The sequence below is a fragment of the Manis javanica genome, chromosome 13, assembly GCF_040802235.1.
Source record: "Manis javanica isolate MJ-LG chromosome 13, MJ_LKY, whole genome shotgun sequence".
Classification (NCBI taxonomy): Eukaryota; Metazoa; Chordata; class Mammalia; order Pholidota; family Manidae; genus Manis; species Manis javanica.
In genome coordinates, this window is record NC_133168.1 from 28,415,319 (window position 1) to 28,442,379 (window position 27,061).

At 35.7% G+C, this 27,061-nt stretch overlaps 1 protein-coding gene across 1 annotated transcript in view; it reads left to right on the top strand.

Annotated features, from left to right (window-relative positions):
* The first annotated feature begins 1,073 nt into the window (after positions 1-1,073).
* The window catches only part of ME1 (malic enzyme 1), a 256,822-nt gene continuing 230,834 nt past the window's right edge, over positions 1,074-27,061 (top strand). The window contains exon 1 of the mRNA XM_037004920.2: positions 1,074-1,833. Coding sequence (XP_036860815.1) covers positions 1,744-1,833 — 90 coding nt within the window. The 5' untranslated portion in view covers positions 1,074-1,743. The remainder of the gene's footprint in view (positions 1,834-27,061) is intronic.

The following is a 27,061-nucleotide window of genomic DNA, read 5'->3' on the forward strand; positions in this document are numbered from 1 at the left end:
AAGTTTGATATTGTGGCTCAGATTTATGAGGGAAAAAAGGTTCTTCTCAGTATTCATGGAAATGCACATACAAAATGACTCCTCCAGCTACTACTCATGCTACTATTGTTCAAGATGACCAGGGCTCTTTTCAACAGAGAAGTAAACATGGGGAAGAGAGATGGGAACCTCACCGGCACTGGCAGGATCTTGCAGTCCCTTTGTAGTGAGGGCTTTGGGGAAGAGCCCACATACTCTTTTTTGGACTACTCCCTCTATTTACATTAGCTTTCCTATCTGTAGATATATCACAGAAACAGGAATAGACAGGTAGCATTTCTAAATTTACGTATGGAAAAGACCATTATAAAAATGTTCTGTTGTACTGACATCTTCATTTTGTCTTCAGCATCTTGTTTGGTTCCCAAACCTGTTATTTTTTTGTCTCAGATAAAGCACTCTAATTGTAACATGCCTCAGTTAATTGAAGAGAGTGAGTTTTGTAAGGTACATACACCTCCTTCTCAGATGTTGTAAAGTTAATTATTTATGGATTATAGAGTTCATAGTGGAAAGTGTTATTTAAATGCAAGGAAGGTTTTTAAATAGCTCTGTGATGCCAAAAAAATGTCATCAAAACAACTGATTCTAGATAAATTGAAGACAAGGTCTGAGAAATGTCTGGATATGAAGTATGGCCAAAACCTAACTACTGTAACAAATTTTTCTGATAGGGAAATAGTAACGTTATTAGAAACAAATAAAACACTATGGATGTATCTAGTGTATAGATACATAAAATTAACATAATCCCGAACATTAGGTAGAGATGCATAGGGCAGAAACTAGCGATCCTATTTAACTGCAAAGGGTATTAGGGCACAGAAAGCTTTAGGGTTTGTTGTGTCACATACTCCTTTTGGTATCATGACTGCTTTGCCATTCCTTGAAACTTCAGATACAAATAACAATACCATAATTCCAGCAATGCAAGAACATTTCTTCTGACCTTTTATTTTCCCCGAACAAGACACCAAAGCGCTTAAAGCTTGCGTCCTTTTTCATTTTTCAGGGAGAATTCGTTAAACGTCCTGGGTTTTAGAACTCTTCGGAAATTATATACACGACAAACCTTCCTTGGGTCTTAACACGTTATTTACACCCTGCCACCCATTCCCGCGGGCACGACCAGCACCGGAACTGGGCAGAGCTTCGAAGGGCCCCACAGGCAGGGGGCGGAGCTCTGGTCTGGCGCAGACACCCCCGGGGCCGCCTCGGAGACCCCGACTCCTTTCCTGCCCCCACCCTCACTCTGGGCCCCACCCTCTCCGTTTGGCACCCTCGCCCCGCCCCGCGGCCCCTCGGGCGGGCGTGAGGCGCTGGCAAGGCCGCCGAGGAGCCGGGGGACCCGGGCTGGCTCCCCGCGTGAGTGCCTGGGGCGTTCCGGGAACCAGGCCGGGACGCGCACCACACAGAGACGGGCGCGGGCGGCCGGGCCCCGACGCCCGGAGGAGAGCGGAGCCCAGCGCACGGGAGGGGCGGCCCCCGGCACCTCCCCTCAGGCCCTCGCTCGGCCCCCTGTTCCCCGCGCGCCGGCTTGGCGGCTCTGCGGCCGTGACTCAGCGCTTCCCGCGGGCCACCCGGCACGGGCCTGCCCCCGCCGCGCCCGCCCCCGGTCCCGGGCCCTTTCCCAGCTCGGCCGCGGCAGGCAGCGCCGGCGCCTCCGCAGCGCCCGCCAGCTCCGGCTCGGCCCCGCCGCCCGCCATGGAGCCCGCCACGGAGCCCAGGGCCCCCCGCCGCCGCCACATTCCCCGGCGCGGCTACGGCCTGACGCGGAGCCCGCATCTCAACAAGGTGAGCCCGCAGCCCCTTCAGCCGGGCCCGCGCCGCCGGCCTCTCCGGCGATGGCGCCCCGGAGCGGGAGCGCCGGCGCGAGCCGGAGGAGGGGCCGCTCGCCGAGCTGTGGTCCTCGCGCGGGGGCGGAGGAAGGCGGCGCCGGGGCCCCCCCGCAGCCGGCCCCCGCGTCTGGGAAGGAGGAGGGGTAACGGGTTTCTGACACTGGCTGGGCCCCCTTCTCCGAGGGCAAAAGCCGAGCTGAGGAGCGTGGTCTCAGGCTAAGAGCGTGAAGTGAGCGTTTGCGCGAACGTAGCAGGTGGGATGCGCCCTCCGCCTCGTCGCCCCCCCACCCCCTCCCGTTTAGTGTTCCCACGCAGTGAGGAGATTGCTGGAGGCCGCCGTGGAGAGCAGGGTTCCCACCGGTCCGCCTGGACACAAATGTGCCGGGAGCCTCGGGTCGCACTGACAACCGGGAGGTCCAGGCCCCGCGGGCTCTGGAGTGACCCCGAGGCCGAGCATGCGCGGAGGCTGGCCCTGGACGTTTGCACGGCTAGATACGAAGCCCCTGTCCTGAACGCTGTGGGTAGAGGCGTTCCTTTTTTTGTATCTGGCTTTCTGAAAACAAAGTAGTTGTTTTTTAAGCTTCTCTTTTTTATCATAAGGGGAATTCAGTGTACACTGTGTTCAAAGACCCCGTTTCAGATCCTGGCAACTTTTTTCTTCTTCACTGGTGATCTAGTATAAACACCTGGATTTCTCTCAAATGAAAAACACTTCCGAAGTTATAGTTTTGCCCATCTAGATACTAAGCAGTCGCACTTAGGTTGATAAGCTCTGAATTGTTATTTTTTTGCGTGTGTGCTTCTGACAATTCCTTTTTATTTAGTACGTGGGAAATGCCATCAGCCAACACAGGTTTGTTTAGCTATTTTGGTTGTCTCTTCAGTGGACACCTATTTTCATTAGAAATGGGCATCATTTCTTTTTCTTCCTGGTCGTATTGCTGGTGATTTGTTGATCATTACTAATGGTTTAAAAGGCTTGTGATTTCTTTTATTTAATAAGTTAGAGCTAGTGTGAGTTTTTCTTGACTTCTGTGATGACAGGTAACTTGTACAAATCCAAGATTATTTAGTATTTGTGGTCATAAAGCATTATAAAATTTTTAAATAGTTACTATGACTTTCTTTAAAATGAATTTAGTTGCTAAATTTTCTTCCTTTTTATTCTGCAGGTTGGGGCTTATTTTTGGTAGGACAAAGGTAAAATTTGGTGTGGCGAAACAGTTTGTGACTTTCATCTGTACCTGCTTGCAGTAATTTATGACCAGATAATGGGTTGCCATTTAAGGAGGGCCACATGAGTGGTATAACCTGTTTGAATTTCCTCTGTTTCTAGTGGATAGAGTAGGCAATCCCTGAGCAAGAGTAATTACACCTTTACTGTTTACTTCAAAAATTTATAATATTAAAATCATTTCAACTCCTGTTCACCATAAGGATTAAGTGTACTTAAGAATAATAGCATTGTGAGATCTTCCACCAGTGGTAGAAAGGTGAAGCATAATGTATGAAGAACCTGTTTTTGGGTTTATAACTATACTTTATTACTCATTGTGTCAAAATTGTATTTAAAATCTAGTTCATTAACTTTGTGGTGATTAATAGAATACACTTTACTCTTCTTACTCAGTTCTAAGATGTGTGGTACCTCTTAAAAGTAGCATAATATCCTCAAATGTACCTTTGAAACCATACCTGTGGGACTTTATCTGCCCTGCACTGAACACTTTTGGGCCTTTAAGTTTTCTAGTAGCCTAGGGATTTTTATTCATTTTTGTGATAACCTTGGCTCCAGAGACCACTAACAGATGCTTGCCCTCCTTTAACATTATGTCCGGTCACCTGGCTACATGAAGCCTTCTTCAGCCACATTCACACAGACCTTCATCGCCTCACCTTTTGGGTACCTGCTACAGTTTTGCTGGTTTTATTTTCAGTATTATAATCTTCCCGACATGTAGGTATGAGAGAATATCTTCCTCAAGTAGCATTTTCCTTACTTTACTCTAATGTTATCCAAATATTTGTATGTTTTTACTTTTATGTTGAATGTAAAATTAATCTGTCAATTAGATTTATTCTCATCTCCAAATTTATCTTATTAGTTTCCCGACTTAGCCTTCCACTTAAAATATGTTTGCTGACTCTCTTACTTAATACTGTTTGTCAGTGTGTAATTCTTACAATTAAAATGTCATTAGTTGATTTAATAATGATCTCTTTAGGGAAGACATTCCGAATATCTTAGTCCTATTGTCATTACCAAATATCTCTGTTTTTATTCAGTTGTATCATGTCATTTTGTATTTACTGTATTATTTTTTTCTTATTTTGGTTGTCACAGGGCAGGAATCCTAGTACAGAATTTTGTACAGTGGACATTAAATAAATATTTATTTCATTATTGAATGAGCCATGATTTCTATTTCTTTTTATCTTCCAGACAGTATTCAGCTTTTAAAGCCAGTAGATTTTAAAATGGTGTTTTGGGCATTATTCTGAGACATTTACTGTCTTTAATGTAATTTATTGAAAATTAAGTCCCACTGAAGTCTAAAGCTCAGTATATTCTGTTGTACCATTGTATTATATAATAGAATATAGTTAGAAAAGGTAAAATATGGTTGATGCCTGACCATCCCATGAAATTGAATACTTGATGGATAACCTTAAGGATGTGCTTAATCTTTGTAAAAGCAAGATTAACTGTAGATGTGATCTGAATTAAAAAGTAAAAAAATAAAAAAGCTTATTTTCTTCATTAGTAATAATTAATGTATGATTTTTTACTATGTGCTTATATTGAAATATACATCATTCCAGGTAGGATTTCATCATAGCATTTGTATGTATGAGATTCAATATGTTTTCTGTTCCTAGCCCAAAGTATTTTTGAGGTGTTTGTCTTTGCCTGTGTTATATTATTATATGTGCTTCTCTACTATATGATTTTCAAGGATACCTTCTGATTTAGATGAGTTGTTTCAAATTTTTTCTCAGTAATTTTCATGTGCTTAAAAGTGTCTCATAAATCATTCTTTATAATTAAAATTCTACACATAAAAATAATCACACTTATTTTTTATTTCTCATTATATTAGTTTGCTGTATGCAGTGGTAGAAAACACAAATTAGTAGTTGTATCATAATTAACTTGTACTTACATAGTTTCCATATCTTTAAGATTAAAAAGTAACATGTACAAGTAAATCTCCAGAAAACGCCACTGTTCAATAGTTTAGGCGTTTTAATGCAGCTTAAGTTAGTGGTAGTGTTTTTATCAAAGTCAGTTTGGGGTTAGCATTATTAACTTTCAAATTTAAAAAATGAGTTTCTGGGCAAGTGTTTTTGTAGATATTTGTGTCCTGGTAGATCAAGGTCTAGTGGATGGGTTTTAGGGAACATAGAAACAAATCTAATGACTATGAAGAAAAGTTACCTTAAATTTCCTCTCTTCTTTTCATGTAAACTATAGCAGAAGGAATTGCTCAAAAATTTTCACCTGCCACCGTTCTTTGGTGTTGCCCCAGCAATTTGAGAATCTGATATATTGTTTAACACGGAATGCCACTGATGTGAAAGCCATTGTAGGGAAGATGCACAGCCATATGCCTCCATCCCTGTCTATTATCGTGCTGCACTTGAAACAAGTGATAGTAAGGGAAAGCACAAATACAAAATAATGTTGTGACCTAGGGAGAAGAATGATGAGTTTGATTTGCAAACAAACTCTTGAGATGGGTAATATTGAGTACAGGAAGTATTAAAGGAAGGAATAAGTTTGAGATTTTTCATTTTCGGATTCTGATTTTCTTCTAACTTTTGGGCAAGTGGGAGGAATGAATGTAATAGAATAAACATTATAAGAGTTTGTATCTACATGAAATGCCCAGGGCCTACTTCTTCCAATAAGCAGTTGTGAGATTTTGAGTGTGATTTTTCTTAACTAGCTTCAGTTACTGTCCTTGTAAAATAGAATCATAATTTCATTCATTTATCTTTTTTTAATGTAACAAATATTTGTTCAGAACACAGTATATGCTAGGTAATATTCTGGGTGCTATAGTTTACAATGAATAAGATACCTCCTGAGAGTACACTTACATTTCAATTTCATTCTTTCTTGTATCTTCACTCAGAATTGAAAAGATTGAGAATAGTGTATATTAATTTTTTTCTAAATTATACATTATAAAACCAGATTTTTTATTACTGCAACTAATTAATAATAGTACTTTTACATAGAGAGTATGAACTCATAAGTGGAGCAATTATACTTTCTTTTTTTAGTGTACTTATTCCTTCTCTTTTGAATTTTTGATGTGATTGTTACCTCTTTGTGAATTTTATGGTAAAAAATATATCTTTTCTCTGAGAGAGATTGCTTTACATTTCGCACTCAGACTCATATAAGTGAGCTTGATTGATATCACATGACCTTTGCAATCTTTCTTACATTTTCACAGAATGCCAGGTATAGGTTAAACAATGTTTTTGTGAAGAAAAGGGATAAGGAAAGCTTTTTGCTTCTCAGTACTCTGCTCCAAGTGTGTAAAGATTTGGAAGTATGAGAGAATGTGGCTTGTTAAAGGTAGAAGTATGTTTTGGGTAGTTAAAATTATTGGGGTAAGAGGGAATGAATAATAAAGACTTGAAATTTAAAATGTCCAGTGATGTGAAACCAGTATTTACTCTGTTTGACTTTGGAAATCATCAGTTACTCTGTCAAAATAAACATTTTTGAAATGAAGCAGGTCCAGTGGTTTTCAAAATTGACATGACCAAATACTGTTTGTAGACTCAAGATTGCCTGATTTGGGCTATTCATTACTTCATTGTTTATTTTGAGCCAACTCAGCAAACTTTGTTGATAGTATATGGATCCAGAACTGATCATCAAATAAGTTATAATTCAGTAGAACTAATTTGAGAATGTTTCTAACTAAATAAATGCTTAAGAAATTTTCTTAGACTTGGGATGTAAATATAAAGTAAGTGTTTATGTTCTTAAAATTGTAGTATTTATGGTTTGTAATTTTTTTACCTGTTTTTAGCTTAATGTTTATAATGTAGTACACTTTACACAAACAATTATTGTTATCATAAATGAATTTAGAGAATTTAAAATATGAATAGTTTCCCTCAGGCCCAGAAGATATAGCTAAGTTAGCCATTGATTAAACCGTTTTCAGATACTTGAGGCCGAGTTTAAAGACTGGGAAGAGACACTATGCCTTTAAGTTTTTGTAGTTTAATCTGGTAGTTTGGGAAGTTAATATAATAATGAGTAATATTCTTTAAAACATGGGGTTATAATTTTAGAGCTTCTATTAGTAATAGACAAACCCTAGATCTGAAACATAGGATTATTTTTTAGTAATCAGGTAAATCTGCTCCATACAGTAATCAGTAGAACTTCCATTTTCAGATGAATGTTCATGATTACATTATGAGTATCCCTTAGGTAGTTAAACTATGAACTCTCTCACTGAGCTCTGGAGACTGAAGGAGTCCTAAGATTCCACTGTAATATTAGGGCTACGCCCCTTAAACTCAGATCATGTTAAAATACATTTAAGTCATTTATTCAGAGTCCTCCAGAATTTTTTCAAACTTTTTTGATTGTGACACAGTACACATATGCATAATATATGTATATGCATATTGTTACAGACTGAATTGTGTTCTCCCAAAAGTCATACATTGAAGTCTTAACCCCCAGTATTTCAGATTGTAGCCATATTTGATGATAAGGCCTTTGAAGAGGTAATTAGTTAAAATCAGGTCTTTAGGATTGGTCCTAATTCAATATGATTGGTGTCTTTATGAGAAGAGGAGATTAGGACTTGCCCATTTGAGGAAAGACTGAAGACAAAAGAAGACAGCCATCTGTATGTCAATGGGAGAAGCCTCGAAATGTAAGTAACCCTGCTGACATCTTGATCTTGGACTTCTAGTCTCCAGAACTGCAAGAAAATAAATTTCATTCTTCTTAGCCATCTAGTCTAGTACTTTGTTATGGTAGTCTTAGCAAACTCATACACCTGTAATTGCAACAAAAAAATCACAATACCATAATTTCCCTTGCAATATTTAGTATACTCAAGAAGTATCAATTCTATTTCAACTTAAAAAAAATGTTGGTTGTGGTTACTGATGAATCAAAATCCACAATTAAAAAAATTCTGCTTTGTGACTTCCTTAAGTAGTGCATTTCCATACTTGGGAAGATTATTATAGAGTAACTTTCTTTTCTATGTCTTAGTGTTGTTTATCAGGGTCTAGTTTGTCTTGGCAGTACTGCCCTAGTCTCCTTTTGTTTTTCCACCTGTATGTCCAAATTGAGGTATCTTTTAAACCAATAATCTTGGAACTATGAGGATGTTATTGTTGTAATGGCAGGTCTGGTTAGTCAGCAAAATAGTAAGTTCTCTCTCCTATGTGTTTAGAGCCAAAAAGAAATTGAAAGTTGGTTAATGAGCTTTTCTGTGGGCCTTCACATTTTTTAGTTATTCAAAATCTTGCTTATATTTAATTTTTAAATATGGTAGCTATAATATAATAGTATGACAGAATTGAGAGCAAAAATGTTGGTCATATCAATAAATATAAATGAAAGAAACTCACCTATTTTCAGATTATTTCACGAAGCATAAACAAATTTTACAGTGTATAAGATACATTAAGAACAAAATGTTATAGAAAAGCTAAAAATAAAGATATGGGAAAATGCAAACACAGGAAATTAGGGTTACCCTGATGAAACACAGTATCTATGCACCAAATAATATAGCAGCCACCTTCTTAAAGAAAACACTGCAGGACATGAAAAGCGAAATAAAAAAACACAAGACTACTAGAAGACTTAGGCATCTCTCTCTTAGTGCAGGGAATATTAAAGGGACAAAAAACTGTTCCATACAGGAATTCCTTCCTCAAATTTCTAAGGAAATTTATGTTTCTCCAAATCATGAAAAAATTCAGTTGAGAAACTTGGAAAATGGGAAAAGGTACTATAATCTTCCTTTGAGAATCAAAGCCTAATAACATAGAGACATTGCTAGTTTGAAACATTCAGTGTCATAATTCAAAAGGAAGAGCTGGAAATGGTGACATGCAGAATGAGATTAAGGTTAACATTTCTTGGATCTTCACAGAAATATGTATGTAAGAAACAGTAATCTAAACAGTTTTTCTTGTAATGATTGCCAATATCTCACAATATCTGTCTTTTAATTTCTGTGTTGTGTTTAGAGCATTTACACTTACTGTAATAATTGATATGTTTGGATTTCTGTTCACCATTTTATTATTTGTTATCTGTTTTCCACTTCTCTCTTTCTCTTTTCCTGGCTACTTTTGTATTTGAATATTTTTATTATTCCATTTTAATTTACCTGTTCAGTTTTTGACATTCTCTCTTTGTATAGTCCTTTTTTTTTTTTTAGTGTTGACTCTAGGAATTATGCCAAATATAACTTTTCAGAAAAATCTACTTAACATGAACCATTTTTCCACTTTAATTGGAATGCAGAAACTTTACTGTCATAGAGGTATTGTTCTCTCCTCTGATAGTTACAGTTTTTATATGTATTACATCCATTTACATCTCCATACATGTGTTACATAAAAAATTTAAATTGGAATATAAACGACATACATTTGTTTCAGGTATATAACCAATGGTTTGATATTGTTATGTATTGTGAAATAATCATCATAACAAGAGTAATTAACATTCATCATTGTACATAGTTAAAACATTTTTTTCTTGTGACATAAACTTAAAATTTACTCTTAGTGACTTTCAAATATGCAATGAAGTATTATTACCTATTGTCACAATGCTATGAATTACATCCCCATGACTTACTTATTCTGTAACTGGAGGTTTGTACCTTTTAAACTCTTTTTACTCATTTTGCTTACCCCTACCACTTTCCCCACCTCTGGCAACCACCAATTTCTGTATCTATTCATTCTTTTTCTTAACTTTTTTTTCCCCACATGTAAGTGAAAAGAGGGGTCATGTGGTATTTGTCTTTGTCTGATTTCTCTTAGCATAATGCCCTCAAGGTCCATCCATGCTGCAAATGGCAAGATTCCTTTTTTATGGCTGAATAATATTCCATTGTATATATATATAAAGCACATTTCCTTTATCCATTTATCCACTGGTGGAGCCTTAAGTTGTTTCTGTATCTAGGCTATTGTAAATTCTGCATTTACAAAACATCAGGGTGTTTTGATGTTCTTTTTGAACATCAAACAGGGTGTTTGAACATCTTTTTGAATTAGTGTTTTGTTTTCTTCAGATAAATATCTAGAAGTAGAATTTCTGGATCAAACAGCAGTTCTATTTTAAATTTTTTGAGGAATTTCAATAATGTTTTCCATAGTGGCTGCACCTACTAACATTCCTACCAACAGTACAGAAGTGTTCCCTTTTTGCCACACTCTACCCAACACTTGTTATTTCTTGTCTTTTAGATAATTTCTATTCTAACGGGTGTGAGGTGATAATTCATTGTGGTTTTGATTTACATTTTCCTAATAACTAGTGATGTTGGACATCTTTTATGTACCTGTTGACCATCTGTATGTCTTCTTTGGGAAAATATCTCCTCAGGTCCTTTGCCCATTTTTTAGTCATATTATTTGTTTGTTTGTTTTTATATTCCATTGTATGAATTCTTCATACATTTTTGATAATAGTCCCTTATCAGATATATAACTTGCAATTATCTTCTCTCATTCAGTAGGTTGCCTTTTCATTGTGTTGATGGTTTACTTTGCGATACAGAAGTTTGTTTGATATAGTCCCACTTGTTAATTTTTGCTTTTGTTTCTCTTGCCTGGGGAGACATATCCAGAAATAAATGACTAATGCCCATGGTCAGAAGTTTATTGCCTTTGTTTTCTTCTAGGAATTTTATGGTCTCAGGTCTTATATTTAGGTCTGTAGTCGATTTTGAGTTTATTTTTGTTTATGGTGTAAGACAGTGATCCAGTTTCACTCTTTCATTCTTGTCTAGTTTTCCCAGGACCGTTTATTGAAGAGTCTTTTGCCCATTGTATACTCTTATATCCTTTGTCATATATTAATTGACCATGTAAGCATGGGTTTATTTCTGGGCTCTCTATTCTTTTCCATTAATCTGTATGTCCATTTTTGTGCCAGTACCATACTGTCTTGATTACTGTGGCTTTGTAATATAGTTTGAAATCATGGGGCATGATACCTCCAGCTTTGTTCTTTCTCAAGACTATTTTGGCTAGTCAGGGTGTTTTGTGATTCCATACAAATTTTAGGATTATTTTCTCTAGTTCATTGAAAAAATACCGTTGGTATTTTGATAGAGATTACTTTGAATCTGTAGATTGCTTTGGGCAGGATGGCCATTTTGATTTTAGTTTTTTCCTATCCAGGAGGATGAAATACCTTTCCATTTATTTTTTTTTGATATCTTCTATAAGTTTCTCATAGCTTTGTGAGTAGAGGCCTTTCAGTTCCTTGGTTAGGCTTATTCCTAGGTATTTTATTCCTTTTGATGCAATTGTAAATGAAATTATTTCTCTTGATTTCTCTTTCTGCTAGTTCCTGCTTAGTGTATATGAATACAACAACTTTCTGTGTATTAATTTTGTACCCTTCAACTTTGCTGAATCAAGTTATTAGTTCTAATATTTTTTTGGTGGTGGCATTTTTAGGGTTCTCTTTGTATAGTATCATGCCATCTGAGAATGGTGACAGTTTTACTTCTTCCTTTCCAATTTGGATGCCTTTTATCTCTTTTTCTTGTTTGATTTCTGTGGCTAGGAGTTCAAGGACTATCTTGAATAGAAGTGGTGAGAGGGCATCCTTGTTCCTAATTTTAGAGGAAAAGCTTTAGCTTTTTACCATTGAGTATAATATTAGCTGAGGGTTTGTTGCATATGACCTTTATTATGTTGAGGTATGTTCCCTTGATACTTGCCTTGTTGAGTTTTTATCATGAGTGGATGTTCAATTTTGTCATATGCTTTTTCAGCATCTATTGAGATGATCATGTGGTTTTGAACTTTCCTTTTGTTAATGTGGTATATCACACTTGCTTTATTTATGAATATTGTACCATCCTTGAATCCCAATAATAAATCCTTGGTCATGATGGATGATCCTTTTGATGTATTGTTTAATTTGGTTTGCTAATGCTCTGTTGAGGATTTTTGCATTTGTGTTTATCAGGGATATTGGTCTATGAATTTTCTTTTTTTTATAGTGTCTTTGTCTGGTTTAGGTATTAGAGCAATGCTGGCCACATAGAATGAGTTTGGAAGCATTCTTTCCTCTTCTATTTTTGGGAATACCTTCAGGTTGGATATAAGCTCTTTAAATGGTAGAATTCAGCTGTGAATCATCTGGTATTGGACTTTTGATACTGTGAAGTTTTTTTTTTTACTACCATTAAATTTTATTACTGGTAATTGGTCTGTTCATATTTTCTGTTTCATCCTGGGTCAGTGTTGGAGGATTGCACATTTCTAGGAATTTATTTCTAGGTTACCTAGGTCTATTTCTTCTAGGTTATCTAGCTCTTTGGCATATTACTTTTCATAGAATTCTATTATAGTTCTTTGTATCTCTGTGGTTTCCGTTGTAACTTCTTTTTCAGTTCTGATTTTGTTTGTGTCCTCTCTCTGTTTTTTGATTAGTCTGCCTAGGGGTTTGAATATTTTATTTCTCAAAAAAACAAGTTTTGTTTCATTGATTTTTTTCAATTTTCTTATTCTCTATGTTACTTATTTCTGCTTTGATCTTTATGGCTGCTTCTGACTTTGGATTTTATTTGTTCTTTTTCTAGTTTCTTTGAATGTGAATTTAGATTGTTTATAAGAAGCAGGTGTCTCTTGTTTTATGAGGTAGGTCTGTATTTCTATGTAGTCTCTCTAGAACTGGTTTTGCTGCGTCCCACATATATTGAACCATTGTGTTTCTGTTGTCATATGTTTCCATATACTGTTTGATTTCTTCTTTGAGAAGCATGTTGTTTCGCCACCATGTGTTGGTGTTTTTTTGTTTTATTCATCTAATTGATTTCTAGGCTCATATCATTGTGATCTGAAAGAAGCTTCATATAATTTCAGTCTTTTGAATTTTTTGAGGCTTTTTGTGTCCTAATATCTGATCTATTCTGGAGAACGTTTCATGTGCACTTGAGAAAATATGTATCTTGCTGCTTTTGGGTAGAATGTTCTGTAGATATCTGTTAAGTCCATTTGACCTAATGTGTTGTGAATGCCTCTGTTTCTTTCTTTATTGTCTGGATGATTTGTCCATTGATGTAAGTGGGTGTTAAAATTCCCTATATGATTTTGTTGCTGTCTGTTTCTCCCTTTAGATCTGTTAGTATTTGTTTTATATATTTATGTGCTTCTATGTTGGGTGCATAGATATTTACAATTGTTATAACTTTTTGTTGTACTGATCTCTTTATCATTATAGAACATCCTTTGTCTCTTGTTATTTTCTTTGTTTTGTAGTCTATTTTGTGTGATATAAGTACTGCTACTTATTCAATTTTTCCCATTTACTTACATGAAATTTCTGCTCGCTCTCAGTTTATATATGTCTTTAGTCTGAAATGAGTCTCTTGTAGGCAGCATATAGATGGGTCTTGTTTCTTTATCCATTCTGCCACCCTATGTCATTTCATTGGTGCATTTGTCCATGTATATTTAAGGTAATTTTTGAGAGGCGTGTACTTACTATCATTTTATTAATTGTTTTCTTTTGTTTTTTTAGTTCTTTGTTCCTTTCTCTCATGCTTTTCTCTTGTGATTTGATGGTTCTTTTTACTGCTATGCTTGGATTCCTTTACAAATTTTTTTGTGCATCTATTATAGATCTTAGGTTTGTGGGTAGCTTAAGGTTCATAGTTTCCTAAATATATAACAGTCAATATTAATTTGAGGTTACTCTATTTCAAACACAACCTATAAGTACTACTTTAAAAATTTTCTTCCTCCTCCACACCTTTGCATAAGATGTCATAATCTGTATGTTTTGTTTATCCCTTGACTAATTTTGATTTTGCTACTCTTGTTTTTCTAACTTCTTACTTGCTTAGGGATTTGTCTACTACCTTTTATTTTCACTGATGAGAAATATTTAGACTTAAGAACATTTCCATCTACAGAAATTACTTTTGCATATCCTGTAAGTCTGGTTTAGTGGTGGTAAATTCTTTTAGACTTCATTTATCTGGGAAACTTTTAATCTCTCCTTCAATTCTGAATAATAAAACACCAGAAAAAGGGCTAAATGAAATGGAGATTAGTAATCTTTTTGAGAAAGATTTCAAAGTAACAGTCATAAACATGCTCACTGAACTGGGGAACCTTGTTCAGTGAACCTTGCTGGGTAGAGGATTCTTGGTTGTAGGTTCTTTCCTTTCAATACATTAAATATTTCATGCCAGTCCCTTCTGGCCTTTAAAGTTTATGCTGGGGTATCTGCTGATAGCCTTATGGAGTTTCGCTTACAGGTAGTATCTGCCTCTCTCTTGCTTCTTTTCTTTCTTTATCTTTAATCTTTGCCATTTTAATCACTGTATGTCTGGTGTTGTCTTCCTGGGGTTCCTCTTGTTAGGGGCTCTCTGTGCTTCTAGAGCATGGGTGTGTAGTTCCTTCCCCATGTGGGGGAAATTTTCAGCTATTATTTCTTCCCAAAGACGTTCTACTTCTTTGTCTCTCTCTTAACCTTCCGGATACATTGTTATGTGATTATTATTTCATTTGGTGTGGTTACACAGCTCTCAGCATATTCTCAATTTTAGAAATACTTTTTTCTCCCTGTTCCTCAGCTTGGTTACTTTGTTGTTTTCTATCTTCTGTCACATTCATTCTCTCTTCTACTTCCAGCTCTGTACTATTCATTCCCTCTATTGTATTGTTCATTTCAGTTATTGTATCTTCAGCTGTGACTGGCTTTATTTCATACCCTCTGTCTCTCTGTTGAAGTTCTTGCTGAGATTATCTGTTCTTTTCCCCAGCTCAGTGAGCATGTTTATGACTGTTACTTTGAAATCTTTCTCAAAAAGATTACTAATCTTCATTTCATTTAGCCCTTTTTCTGGTGTCTTATTCTTTTGTTTGGAACATGTACCTCTGCCTCCTCATTTATTCTGGGTTCCTGTGTTTCTTCCTTTGCATTAGGTAGATTAGTCATGTCTCGGCCTTGAAAGTAATGGCTTTATTACTTTGAGAACTTGACATCCTGTGGTGCCCAGCCGCTCTAGACTTTGCTCTCCCGTGCCTGGTTCTCTTTTGTAGTGGAGCTGCAGTTGCTGTTCGTGGGCTGTAGATGTGGCCTGCTTTTCTGCTTTCTAGCCTATCTGCTGGCAGTGGCTTATCTCTGTCAGCAGAGGCAGACAGCTCACCTATGCTTGCCCGTTGACGTGAGGCACTTCTGCTGGGATTCATTGTGTGCAGTCCTCTGCCAGTTACCAATGGTGGCATGCTTTTGGGCTGAGCAGTCTGGGTTGGATGATATGCAGGGGAGCACCGTAGTGAAGTACGATGCCAGGGAGGGAGCTGGAGAATTTAGAGCTGGCTCCTGCAAGGGCTGTACCATTTGGGCTGAAAGAGTGTTAGGAAAGCTTGGGAAGTGTTCTCCCTCCATCCTGCCAGCCAGCAAAGTTGAAATGCTGCTGGGCTGAGTGGGCTTTGGGGGGCAAATGCACAGATAAGCAGTGCTGCATGGCTGAGCCTCCAGCAATGGATATGGAGCTGGCTACAGGTAGTGTCTGACTAGTTGGGTTGAAGGAGTGCTTGGGGATGGGTCATACCCTTTCCTTCTGACCCCTACCCCTCTGGCACCCTTCCTGCAACTGGCAAATATTTTAATCTACTGCCTCTGTTGGTTCTCAGTGGGACTGACAGAGCATTCCTGTCCTCCACAAGTGACAGGAGTCTTGGCCTACCATCTGTGTTCCATCTCTCCCTGATGTCCAGTCCTATTAATGACCAAAGCCCGAAGCAATGTGGACTCCTATTCTGGACCGGATGTACCGGATTCCTGAGTTCTTATCACCTCTGCACTCTATTCTTCTTCCTCCTTTTGGTCAGGGATGGGGAAAGGCTTGCATCTGATTGATCATGGCTCTTCCCCTTTACCCTTCTCACTGTCATCCTCTCTTCACCAGGTGTAGATAGTCTCACCTGCAGACTTCAGGTTGTTTTCAGGGTTAGTTGTATTTGCTGTTGTTACTCCCTTGGTGTGTACATGGTTTCTTGTCTGATTGCTGTGGCTTGAATTTCCAATAATTTGTTGAATAAAGGTGGTGAGTGAGAGTGGGCATTCTTATCTTTTTCTTGATCTTAGAGGAAAAACCTTCAACTTTATACCATTGAGTATGATGTTAGCTGTGGTTTTGTCCTATGTGGCTTTTATTATGATGAGATTTGTTCCCACTATAGCTACTTTGTTGTGATTTTTTATCAAGGATGGATGGTAAATGTTGTAACATGCTTTTTCTTATCTACTGAGAAGATTACATGGTTTTTATTCTTCCTTTGTTAAATGGTATATCACAGTGATTGATTTGTGGATATTCAACCATCCTTGTATCCCTGGAGTAAATCCTACTTGGTCATGGTAAATGGCCCTTTTGTGGTTTTTTTTTTTGGTAAATGGCCCTTTTAATGTATATTTGATTTCAGTTTGCTAATATTTTGCTGAGGATTTTTGCATAGATCTTCATTAGGGATAGTGGTCTTTAATATTCTTGTAGTGTTTTGTTATCTGTGATTGTAGCCTTGTAGAATGAATTTTGAATCTTCTGTTTTTTGGAATAGCTTGGGAAGGATAGGTATTAACTTCTTTAAATGATTGGTAGAATTCTCTTGTGAATTAATATGGTACTGGACTGCTTGTTTGGACTTGTTTGATTTCATTACTTGTAATTGGTATGTTCAGATATTCTATTTCTTTCTTGTTCAGTCTTGGACAATTGCATGTTTCTAATAATTTATCCATTTCTTCTAGGTTGTCCAATTTGTTGGCAGATAATTTTTGCAATAATTTCTTGTAATTGCTTCTATTTCTATGGTGTCAGTTGTATATTTTGTTTCATTTTTTGTTTCATTTGAGCCCTGTCTCTTTTTGCCTTGATGAGTGTGGTGAAATGTGTCCATTTTGTTTAGCTTTTCAAAGAAGCAGCTCTTAGTTTCATTGGTCCTCTGTATTGTATTTTTAGTCTCTGTTTATTTTCTTTCTGCCTTATCTTTATTAATTCCTCTTTCTACTAACAGGGCTTTGTTTCTTCTTTCTCTAGTTCCTTTAATTTTAGGGTTAGATTTTTTATTTGATATTTTTCTTGTTTCTTGAGGTAGGCCTGTACTGTTTTAAACTTCCCTCGAACTGCTTTTGCTGCATCCAAGTATTTTCAGCCATTTGTTTCTATTTTCATTATTCTCCAATTATTTTTGATTTCCTGTTTTGCTTCTTCTTTGACTAATTGGCTGTTTAGTAGTTCTTTGTTTTTTTTTCCTGTTTTTTTACTTGAAATTCAGTTTTATACTTTCATGGTTGCAAAAGATGCTTGGTAAAATTTTAAGTCTCTCACATTTATTAAGATTTGTTTTGTAGCCTAACATACTGTTTATCCTGGAATTTTCTGTGTGCACTTGAAAAGAATGTATATTCTGCTTTTTTTGTATGTAATGATCTGTATGTGTATATATATATATATATATATATACACCTATTAAGTCCCTTTGGCCTAATGTGTCATTGAACCCTTTGGCCTAATGTGTCATTGAAACCCATTGTTTCCTTATTGATTTTCTGTTTGGATAATCTATATTTGTGTAAGTGTTGTGTTAAAGTTTCTACTATTGTTATGTTACTGTCAGTTTCTCCTTTTATGTGTTAATATTTGCTTTATATATTTAGGTGCTTCTCTGTTGGTTGTGTAGATATTTACAGTAGGTGTATCTTCTTACTAGATTGAGCCCCTAATCATCATATAATTTGTCTCTTGTTTAAGTCAGATTTAAAATCTATTTTGGGATAATTACTGCTGATCCAGGGTTTCTTTCTTTTTTTTTTTTTTTCATTTCTATTTGCTTGGAATTTCTTTGTCCATACTGTTAGTTTCAGTCTGTGTATGTCTTTAGATCTGAAGTGAGTTTCTTGTAGGCAGCATATGGATGGGCTTTGTTTTAATTCACTCTGTGCCTTTTGGTTGTAGAATTTAGTCCATTTACATTTAAAGTAATTATTGAGAGATATGTATGTATTGCATTCTTACTAAATGTTTTCTGGTTGTTTTTGTTATTCTCTGATCCTTCTTGTCTTGTTCTCTTCCCTTTTGTGTGATTACTTTCTTTAGTGTTATGTTTAGATTCCTTTCTCTTTATTTTTGTGTATCAAAGATTTTTAGTTTGTGGTTGTCATGTGGTTCATATATGATGTCCTGTGTAGATGGCAATCCATGTTGATCGTCATGTAAGTTCAAATGCATTCTAACAGCACTGTATTTTTAACTCCTCCTCCTCTTCAATTTTATGGATGTCTTCTTTTATACCGTTTTGTTTTGTGATTCTTTAATTAAATTTTAGAAGTAATTGATTTTACTATTTTTGTCTTTTAACCTTCACACTGCCTTTTAAATGACTGATGTTTCTTTTGCCAGTGAAGTTTTTTCTTTTCATAATTTTCTTTTAGTTATGGCCTTTTTTTTTCCACTCAGAGAAGTCCCTTGAACATGTCTTGTGATGTTGTTTTAGTGGTGGTGTTCTCCTTTAACTTCTGAGAAGCTCTTTATCTCTCATGATACAATTAACAACAGCAACAAAAATCAAAAGGAAATAACTGGCTAAATTAAGATACAGCTTATTTCTCTTCCGCACTTGAAGGAAATCACAGGTAGACAGTCTAGGGCTTTTTATTGAGCTGACAGAATCATCAAGAACATTGCTGCTTTACTGTTCAAGAATACTTCTTGGTCCTAACTGCCTTTATGTATGTAGATATCTTTTGCACATTCCAAGTTGTTCTCTGGAAGAAATGATAAAAACACAAGAAGGCCCACTTTCCAGTGGATTCAGCTCTCCTTCTTAAGGGGCCTTCTCCACATCCTACACAACACTTCCACTGCATGCCATTGTTAGGAATGCAGTTATATGGCCACATCCAACCACAGGGGAGTCTGGAAGTGTATTCTTTTATCTAATGCATTGCTTTTCCAAGTAGTATTAGGGTTATCTTCCTAATATTGGGAAAGAAAGGGAAAAATGATGTTGTTATAGGATATTGTAGTCTTTACCAGAGCCAGAGGTGGCATAAACATAAAGACAGAGATTTAATAAATGTAAATAAATATGATTATAACATTCTTGGAGATTGTGATAAATGGTCTTAAAAGTTGTCAACATTTTTTAAATAGATTTAAAGATTCATTATATAAAAATAAAAATAGAAAACACTTTATTTTGCCCTACAGAGACTTGTTGCATAGGCAGACACTGTATTTAGAATTTATATTTCCATTCATGATAAACTGCAAAACAAATCCATATCATGTACCAAACTGATTTAAAATAAATATACGTTTATTGAAAAAAATAAAAAATAAACAAAATAAAAATACAAAAATAAGACAAGTTGGTCTCCTCTTCCCATTTCTGTGTCCCATTTTGCTGGTTCGCCTTTCTAAGAGGCAACTACTGTTCCTAGTGTTTCCATTCTACTCTAGAGGTATTGTATGAGTGTGTTTTTAAAAGTTCATTTTCATGTGCTAAAATGTTGTAGATTTAAAGCATTAATCAGAAATTCAAAAACCCTGTTCAGTATTCAGAACTCTTAGTGTTTTGGATAGAAGGTGGTTATTATAAAGAGAAATGTTGCAGTTGGGAGTATGTGTGTGAATCAGCTGGAGATGGAAACAGCTTGAGAATCAGAATCTCATATTGAACCCTCTGTCATCTGCCTGATACTCTGAACTGCTTCTGAGGCTTGCTTTCTCTTTCTTTCCTGAGCTAGCCTTACTATGGGGATTCCTCAATATAGTGAATAACAAACATTGTGGGGCGAGTACTGCTAACTTACTTGAGTCATTTTCATGACGTGGCTAGTAAGGAAAAGAGCTGGGTCTTCCTACTACTCTTAGGATAAAGTTTAAAACTGTACTTGTCTAACGACTTGCCTGCTCCAGCGTCTGCCTGTCCTCCCAGTGTCGTCTTCCGTCATTCTTCCCGTAGCTGATGTGTCCTACCCTGTGCTTTCTCTAAGGAGCCAAATTTTCCTGCACCAGTTTGTGTCCCTGCCCTTTGCCTGTACTACCACCTCTGTGTTTCGCATGCTCAACCTGTATTCTTTTCTTTGTTTTTTAGATCTCATTTTAACATCACTGCTCAAGGATCTCATTTCTTTTAACTCTTTAAATTGAGATATTAAGTTTTTCCTTTCCTCATACCTAACACATTGTTACTTTATAGTTATTTATGTAGCAATCCATAAAATATCCTGTTAAGCTCTCACAGTTGTTAGCGTCATGAAGCTATGGACTAAGTTTTATACAGCACTGTTTCATTGACTTAGTACCTGTAAGCACTGTTGAAAAATATCTGGTGAATATGATGTGTTATGTGAATATGGATTAGTTTTATGTGTCAACTTGACTGGGCTACTGGGTGCTCAGACATTTTGTTCAATATTATTCTGTGTGTGTCTGTGAGGGCGGTTCTCGGTGAGATTGACATTTGAATTGGCAGACTGAGCAAAGCGGACTTCCCTCCCTGACATCAGCAGGCCTTACCGAGCCGGTTGAAGGCCTGCATGGAGCTGAAAGGTGATGTCTCTCCGAGTAGGAGGGAACCTCTCTTGCCCGAGTGCCTTCAAGCTGGAACATTGGTTTTTCCTGCCTTTGAACTTGAATTGAAATGGTGACTCTTCCTGAGTCTTAAGCCTGCCGGCTTTCAGGCTGGAACCGTACAGTGTGCGCTCCTGGTTTCTCAGGCCTTTGGACTGGCTGGAACCACACCACTGGCTCTCCAGCTTGCTGACTTCAGGTATGGGGACTTGTTAGTCTCCATAATTGCATGAGCCAATTCCTAATGATAGGTTTCTTCACATATATGATGTATGTACACATACCTTATTGCTTCTTTTTCTTTGGAGAACCTTGACCAATTCCATATAGTGAGCTTTACAGTCTTTCATAAAGTAACGGTAAGAGGAGACATTTCTGAAAATCTCAATTGTGGTTCTGAAGTAAGGAAGCCATCTTGTGGCGTTTCTGGAAGTATCATCTTGATATGTGAAGTATGTATATCCTTTAGGAAACTGAAGCATAGTTCTCTGCAACAATGCTTAACATATTTTGTATCAAAATCCCCTTTGGAAATTTGGTGAAGTCTGTGGACCCCTTAAAGCAGTGGTTTTAAATAAATAGAATACATAGTATTATAAAAGAAACCAATTATAATGAAATATAGATATACAAATATTAAAAAGTAAATGTGTAATAATGAAGATCTATTACTCTTTAATAAAGACTTAAATAGCAAGACAATATATTTAAATATGTGCAACTTAAAGTAAATAATTTTTTTAAAGAGATTGATATGAATGAAGGTGGTTGACATGACTAGCTTGCATATCTGTTCATATTATACAACACTTTCTTATGGGTCTAAAACTACTGTATTTCAAGGTAATGATAAACATAACTGATATTTCAAGGTATATGCCAGAAATGTAATGTGATATAAAAATATTTGTCATTTCTATTTATGATAGAGTCACAGGAACTACTACTACTACTATTTCTCTTATTTATTGCCTTCTTTTATAATGGAAGGAAGTACTAAATTTCCTAGAGTTAATGAAAAAAGATATCCACATTTCAAGATTACTGAATTATATCCACTGATTGACTCCTTGAGGGTCTGTGATTAGGTTCATGGACCTTAAGTTGAGAACTTCTGATAGGGAACTAAATTGGGTCTTCACAAAAATGAATTAATTTCAGGAACTTTCTGACAATTCCAAGGTGTGAAGAATAAAAGTTAGTATTTAACACTTGTATATTTCTGACTTCATTTTAAAACTTACTATTAGTAGCATTTATGTAACACTGTTATTTACATAGGACGCAGAAATATCTGGTGTCATTTTATCCTCCCAACAACCAAATGAGACACATATTAATATATACAATGTGTTGCATAAATATTTGGTTACTCTTATTTATATATACAGAAATTGAGGGTGTCTTCATTTAACCACAAATTCTTTAAGTACTTACTCAAAATCACAGCATTAAATAGTGTCCACTTATAAATCAAACTTGTATCTGATAAGCTTATGTTGCGGTGAATTCATGTTTACTGGTGAATTATGCATGTAAACTTAATGTATGGATTAGTGCAATATGTAATATACCAAACAGCTGCCTACAACAAAGAATCACTTGGTCCAAAATGTCACTAGTGCTGAGTTGAGAAGCCCTGGTTTAAAAGAAGGTAATTAAAAAAATCCCAACAAGCTCTGGTACTTCTGCTGATATGTAGATAAGTCTTTTTGGCAAACCGAATTTCTCTTGACTGCCTGGTTTAAAGTCAATTTGAAAAGCTGTTAATAGTGGATTAATTTAATTAAATGATTTTCTGTATTATTAGAGCTCAGTTATTATTTAAGAGATTTCATATCATAAACACTCTGTGTTACTGCATATATAAAAAAAATTTAGTTTCAAATTTAAATTGGGTGGGCTGCTTATTAAAAATAGAACTACAGAAGGTCCCTAACTTATGATGGTTCGACTTAGGATTTTTGCCTTTACTATGGTGCTAAAGTGATATACATTCAGTAGAAACTATACTTGGAATTTTGAAGTTTGATCTTTTTCTGGGTTAGTGATATATGGTGAGATACTCCCTTGTGACGCTGGGCAGCCGCAGCAAGCTCCAGCCAGCCACACGATCCCGAGGGTGAACAACTGATAGACTTAAAATCATGCTGCACCCTTACAACCCTTCTGTTTTTCACTGTCAGTACAGTATTCAATAAATTACATGATAGAGTCAACATTTTATGATAAAATGGGCTTTGTATTAGATGATTTTGTTCAACTATAGGCTAATGTGTTGTGAGCACGCTTAAGGTAGGTTAGGCTGAGCTATGATATTTGCTGGTTAGTTGTAGTAAACACATTTTCAACTTAAAATATTTTCAGTTTGTGATGGATTTATCAGGACATGATCCCATTATAAAGTCAAGGGAGATCTGTACATGACATACCTGAAAGTCATGTCAGATTCATACATTTTTTCATGCACATGTTCATTTAAAATTTATTGAGGGTCTGCTCCATCTTGATGTTGTATTAGGTGTAGGCATACAAACATGAAACCCTCTGAGTAAAACAGCTATTAAGCAGAAATAATGAAGTTTGGGAAGTTCCATGATAGAAGTATATGAGGTTGTGGGAGTATTCTGGAGGACATCATCCTCATCCAGAGAGAAGGAGGAAGAGCCTTCTTGAAGGAGATTATCATTCAGGAGTATGTGAGGGACATTTACCAAATCATGTATAATTTAAGTTGTAATTAAGTATGTTGAATTGCTAATTTTCATACTCTAGATTCCTCAATTCGCTCAAAGAGTTAAGAAATCAAAGGCACAGTTAGACGATTATTTTATAATCTGATCTCTCTGATTAACTATATGAGTAATGACTATGCATACTGTAGGCACATTTAGAGGATTTTGTCTGGGGCTTTTATATAAGGTTTTTAGGGAGTGTAAATGTGCATATGATTACTAGAGGCTGTACTGGCAACCAGTATTATCCATTTGGTTTGGATTATTGATGTACATTTCAATCCAAGATCTTAGATTTGGCTTTTTTATCACTTGTATACATTGGTAGTCTTCAGTTTATGAAGAATTATGGTTTGGTGACTTTGTGAAATTTTCTTTAAAACTTTTTTGGGGACAATAGCTCTCCATCTTGCTGAAAGGATTTTGAAACCTTATATTTGAAACCTTATAATGATTTTAAGAGTTATATTTGGAAAAATGTAGTGTTGATATTAGTGGTTAACAATTTCTTAGCCTTTTAAAGAATTTATAAAGATGAGTAACTTTTAAGTGAAAAATACTTAAGCTAATGAAACCTCTCATTCAATATTTTTAACATCATTGGCTTTCTTAGGTAGATGTGTCCTTCTTTTTTTAAAATTAAGCAAACCTGTCACTTAAGCTACAAAATAATTATACCTATATCCTATAGTACCTTTTTTGATAGTTATGTTTTGCTGTAAATTTTAGGGTACCTAGGGACAAGTATATTTTAGATATACTTTTATAGTCATTACTATAATTACTATACCAATTTAAATTACTTTAGATCAGATACAAATAAAAGTTAATTGCTATGTAATGAAACCAAATATTTTTTCTTAACACAGCCATTGTTTATATGTTATTAGTTTTAAGTAATTGATTTTTTGCCTCTTAAGAGACTATCACTGGAGAATTTGGTTGCATAGCTGAAAATAATAATTTTTATATGACTATTTTTCTGATATAAACATTACCTGGGGAATGTATATCCCATCTATCTGATTTAATTTTGAAGAAATGAGGTGGTATGCCACCAGAAAAATTCTAAAAGTTTGTTATCAATTAGAATTAAAAAACTATTTCAAAGAACAATTTTTGGCACTCTGGAAGACTAGGGGGAAAGAACTCTTCAGTAGAATGTGTCCAGGACAAATTAATATCACTTCTTCTTCTATAGATATGTTATTGATATGAACAATGTTAATACATTGGAAAATATTATATTTAAAACTGAGGCTCAATTTGGTCTCTTTATTTCAGAATATACATAATAAATAGTAAAAGCCCCTCCTTTTATATTCATTACATATAAATGATTTCTTCTCAAAATTACTACTAAAATTAATTTCAAAATCTTTGATGTGAAAAGTACCTTTAGGACAGATAGGCCATGTTATCTGTAATGTCACATTTATCAAATCTGTGTGTAGTTCAGTTGAAGTCATGAATTGTGAAAAAAATTTGGTAAAGTGTTAAGAGACAAATAAAATTGAAAAGGATATTTTGAAATTTGGAATGTGAAACAATAATTTGCTGAGTAACTTTTAGTCATTTTAATTGTATTCTTTCCAAATGAGAAAATTAGCTGCTATATTGACTTTTTGTAGAGCCTAATAAAATTCAGTACAGTGAAATTCACTCTTTTTGGTGTACAATTCTATTAGTTTTGACAAATGTGCAATGTTGTGTAAGTAGCACCACAATCAAGAAAAGTTCTATCACCTCAATAAAATTCCCCTGGGCTGCCCCTGTGTAGTCAGCTCTTCTCTTTAAATCCCGTCCCGGAGAACTACTGCATTTTTAATACCCTTTTAATTTGCATTTTCAAGAATGAAATAAATGGAATTGTATACTATGTAGTCTTTTGAGTCTGGCTTCTTTCACTTAGCATAATGCATTTGAGATTCATTTAAGTTTATATTTCAGTAGTTTTTTTTTTTTTTTTACTGTTGAGTTATATTCTAGTGTACAGATGTACTTTAGTTGTTTCAAGTTTTGGGAATTATTAATTTTCACATGCTTCCCTATTTTTTTAGCCTGCCCTTACTTTTCTGCTTTGTCTTCTCCAAAGCGTATAATAACAACTGTGTAGTTATAGCACATTATTAACTAATGGTTAATTACTGTTGATTCAACACATTTTTGTTGATTGCCTACAAGATGACAGGTATTATTCTAGATACTAGGGATTCACCTGTTGAACATAACACACAAACATCTCTGCTCTAATATGACTGTGGACTCAGACACTAAAATTGATAAACTGTTATTTTAAGAAATTATACATGTGTAGAATACTTGTTTTAAAGATTTTTGTGATTTAGATAATGTTTTCATTTTTTGCCATTTAGCTTGATTATTTTTAGTCATTTTCAGGGATGAAGAAGCCAAATTACTATAGGTCACTGGAAACATTAAAGATGGTTGAAAGGATAATACATGACAACCAAGTGAGATTTATTCCAGGGATACTGGGATGGTATGATATTCATAAATCCATCAGTGTGATATACCACACTAACACAAAGAAGCATAAAAAACACATGATCATCTCAATAGGTGGTGAAAAAGTATTTGATAAAAATCAACATCCATTCATGATAAAAACTCTCAACAAAATGTGTATAAAGGGTACGTACCTCAACATAATAAAGGCCATATATGTCAAACCCACAGCCAACATCATACTCAGTGGCAGAAAGCTTTTCTTCTAAGATCAAGAACAAGGCAAGGATGCCCACGTTCACCACTTCTGTTCAACATAGGACTGGAAGTCCAGGCCATGGCAATCAGACAAGATAAAGAGATAACAGGTATCCAAATTGGTAAGGAAGAAGTAAAACTCAGTATTTGCAGATGACATGTATATAGAAAACCCTAAACATTCCACCAAAAAACTCTTAGAAGTAATAACTGGTTTCAGCAAAGTTGTAGAATATAAAATACACACAGAAATTTGTTGCATTCTTATATACTAACAACAAACTAGCAGAAAGAGAAATCAGGAAGACAATTCCATTTATAATTGCATGAAAAAGAAGAAAATACCTAGGAAATAACCTAACCAAGGAGGTGAAAGATCTGTACTCTGGAAACTATAACATACTCCTGAGAGAAATTGAAGAAGACACAAATAAATGGAAATATATCCCATGCTCCTGGATAGGAAGAATTATTACTGTCAAAATGGCCATCCTGTCCACAGCAATTTACAGATTCAGTGCAATCCCTATCAAAATACATCAGCATTTTTAACTAGAGCAAATAAGACTGAAATTGATTTGAAACAACAAAAGACCCTGAATAGCCAAAGCTGTCCTGAGAAAGAAGAACAAAGCTTGGAGTATCATGCTGCCTGATGTCAAGCTATTCTGCAAAGCTACAGTAATTAAAACAGTGTGGTACTAGGACAAGAACAGATCCATAGATTAATGGAACAGAATAGGGAACCTGGATATAAACCCATGCATATGGTTAATTAATATACAAAAAAGAACTATGAATATGTAATGGAGAAAAGACAGTCTCTTCAATAACTTGGGGAAAACCGGACAGCTACATGCAAGAG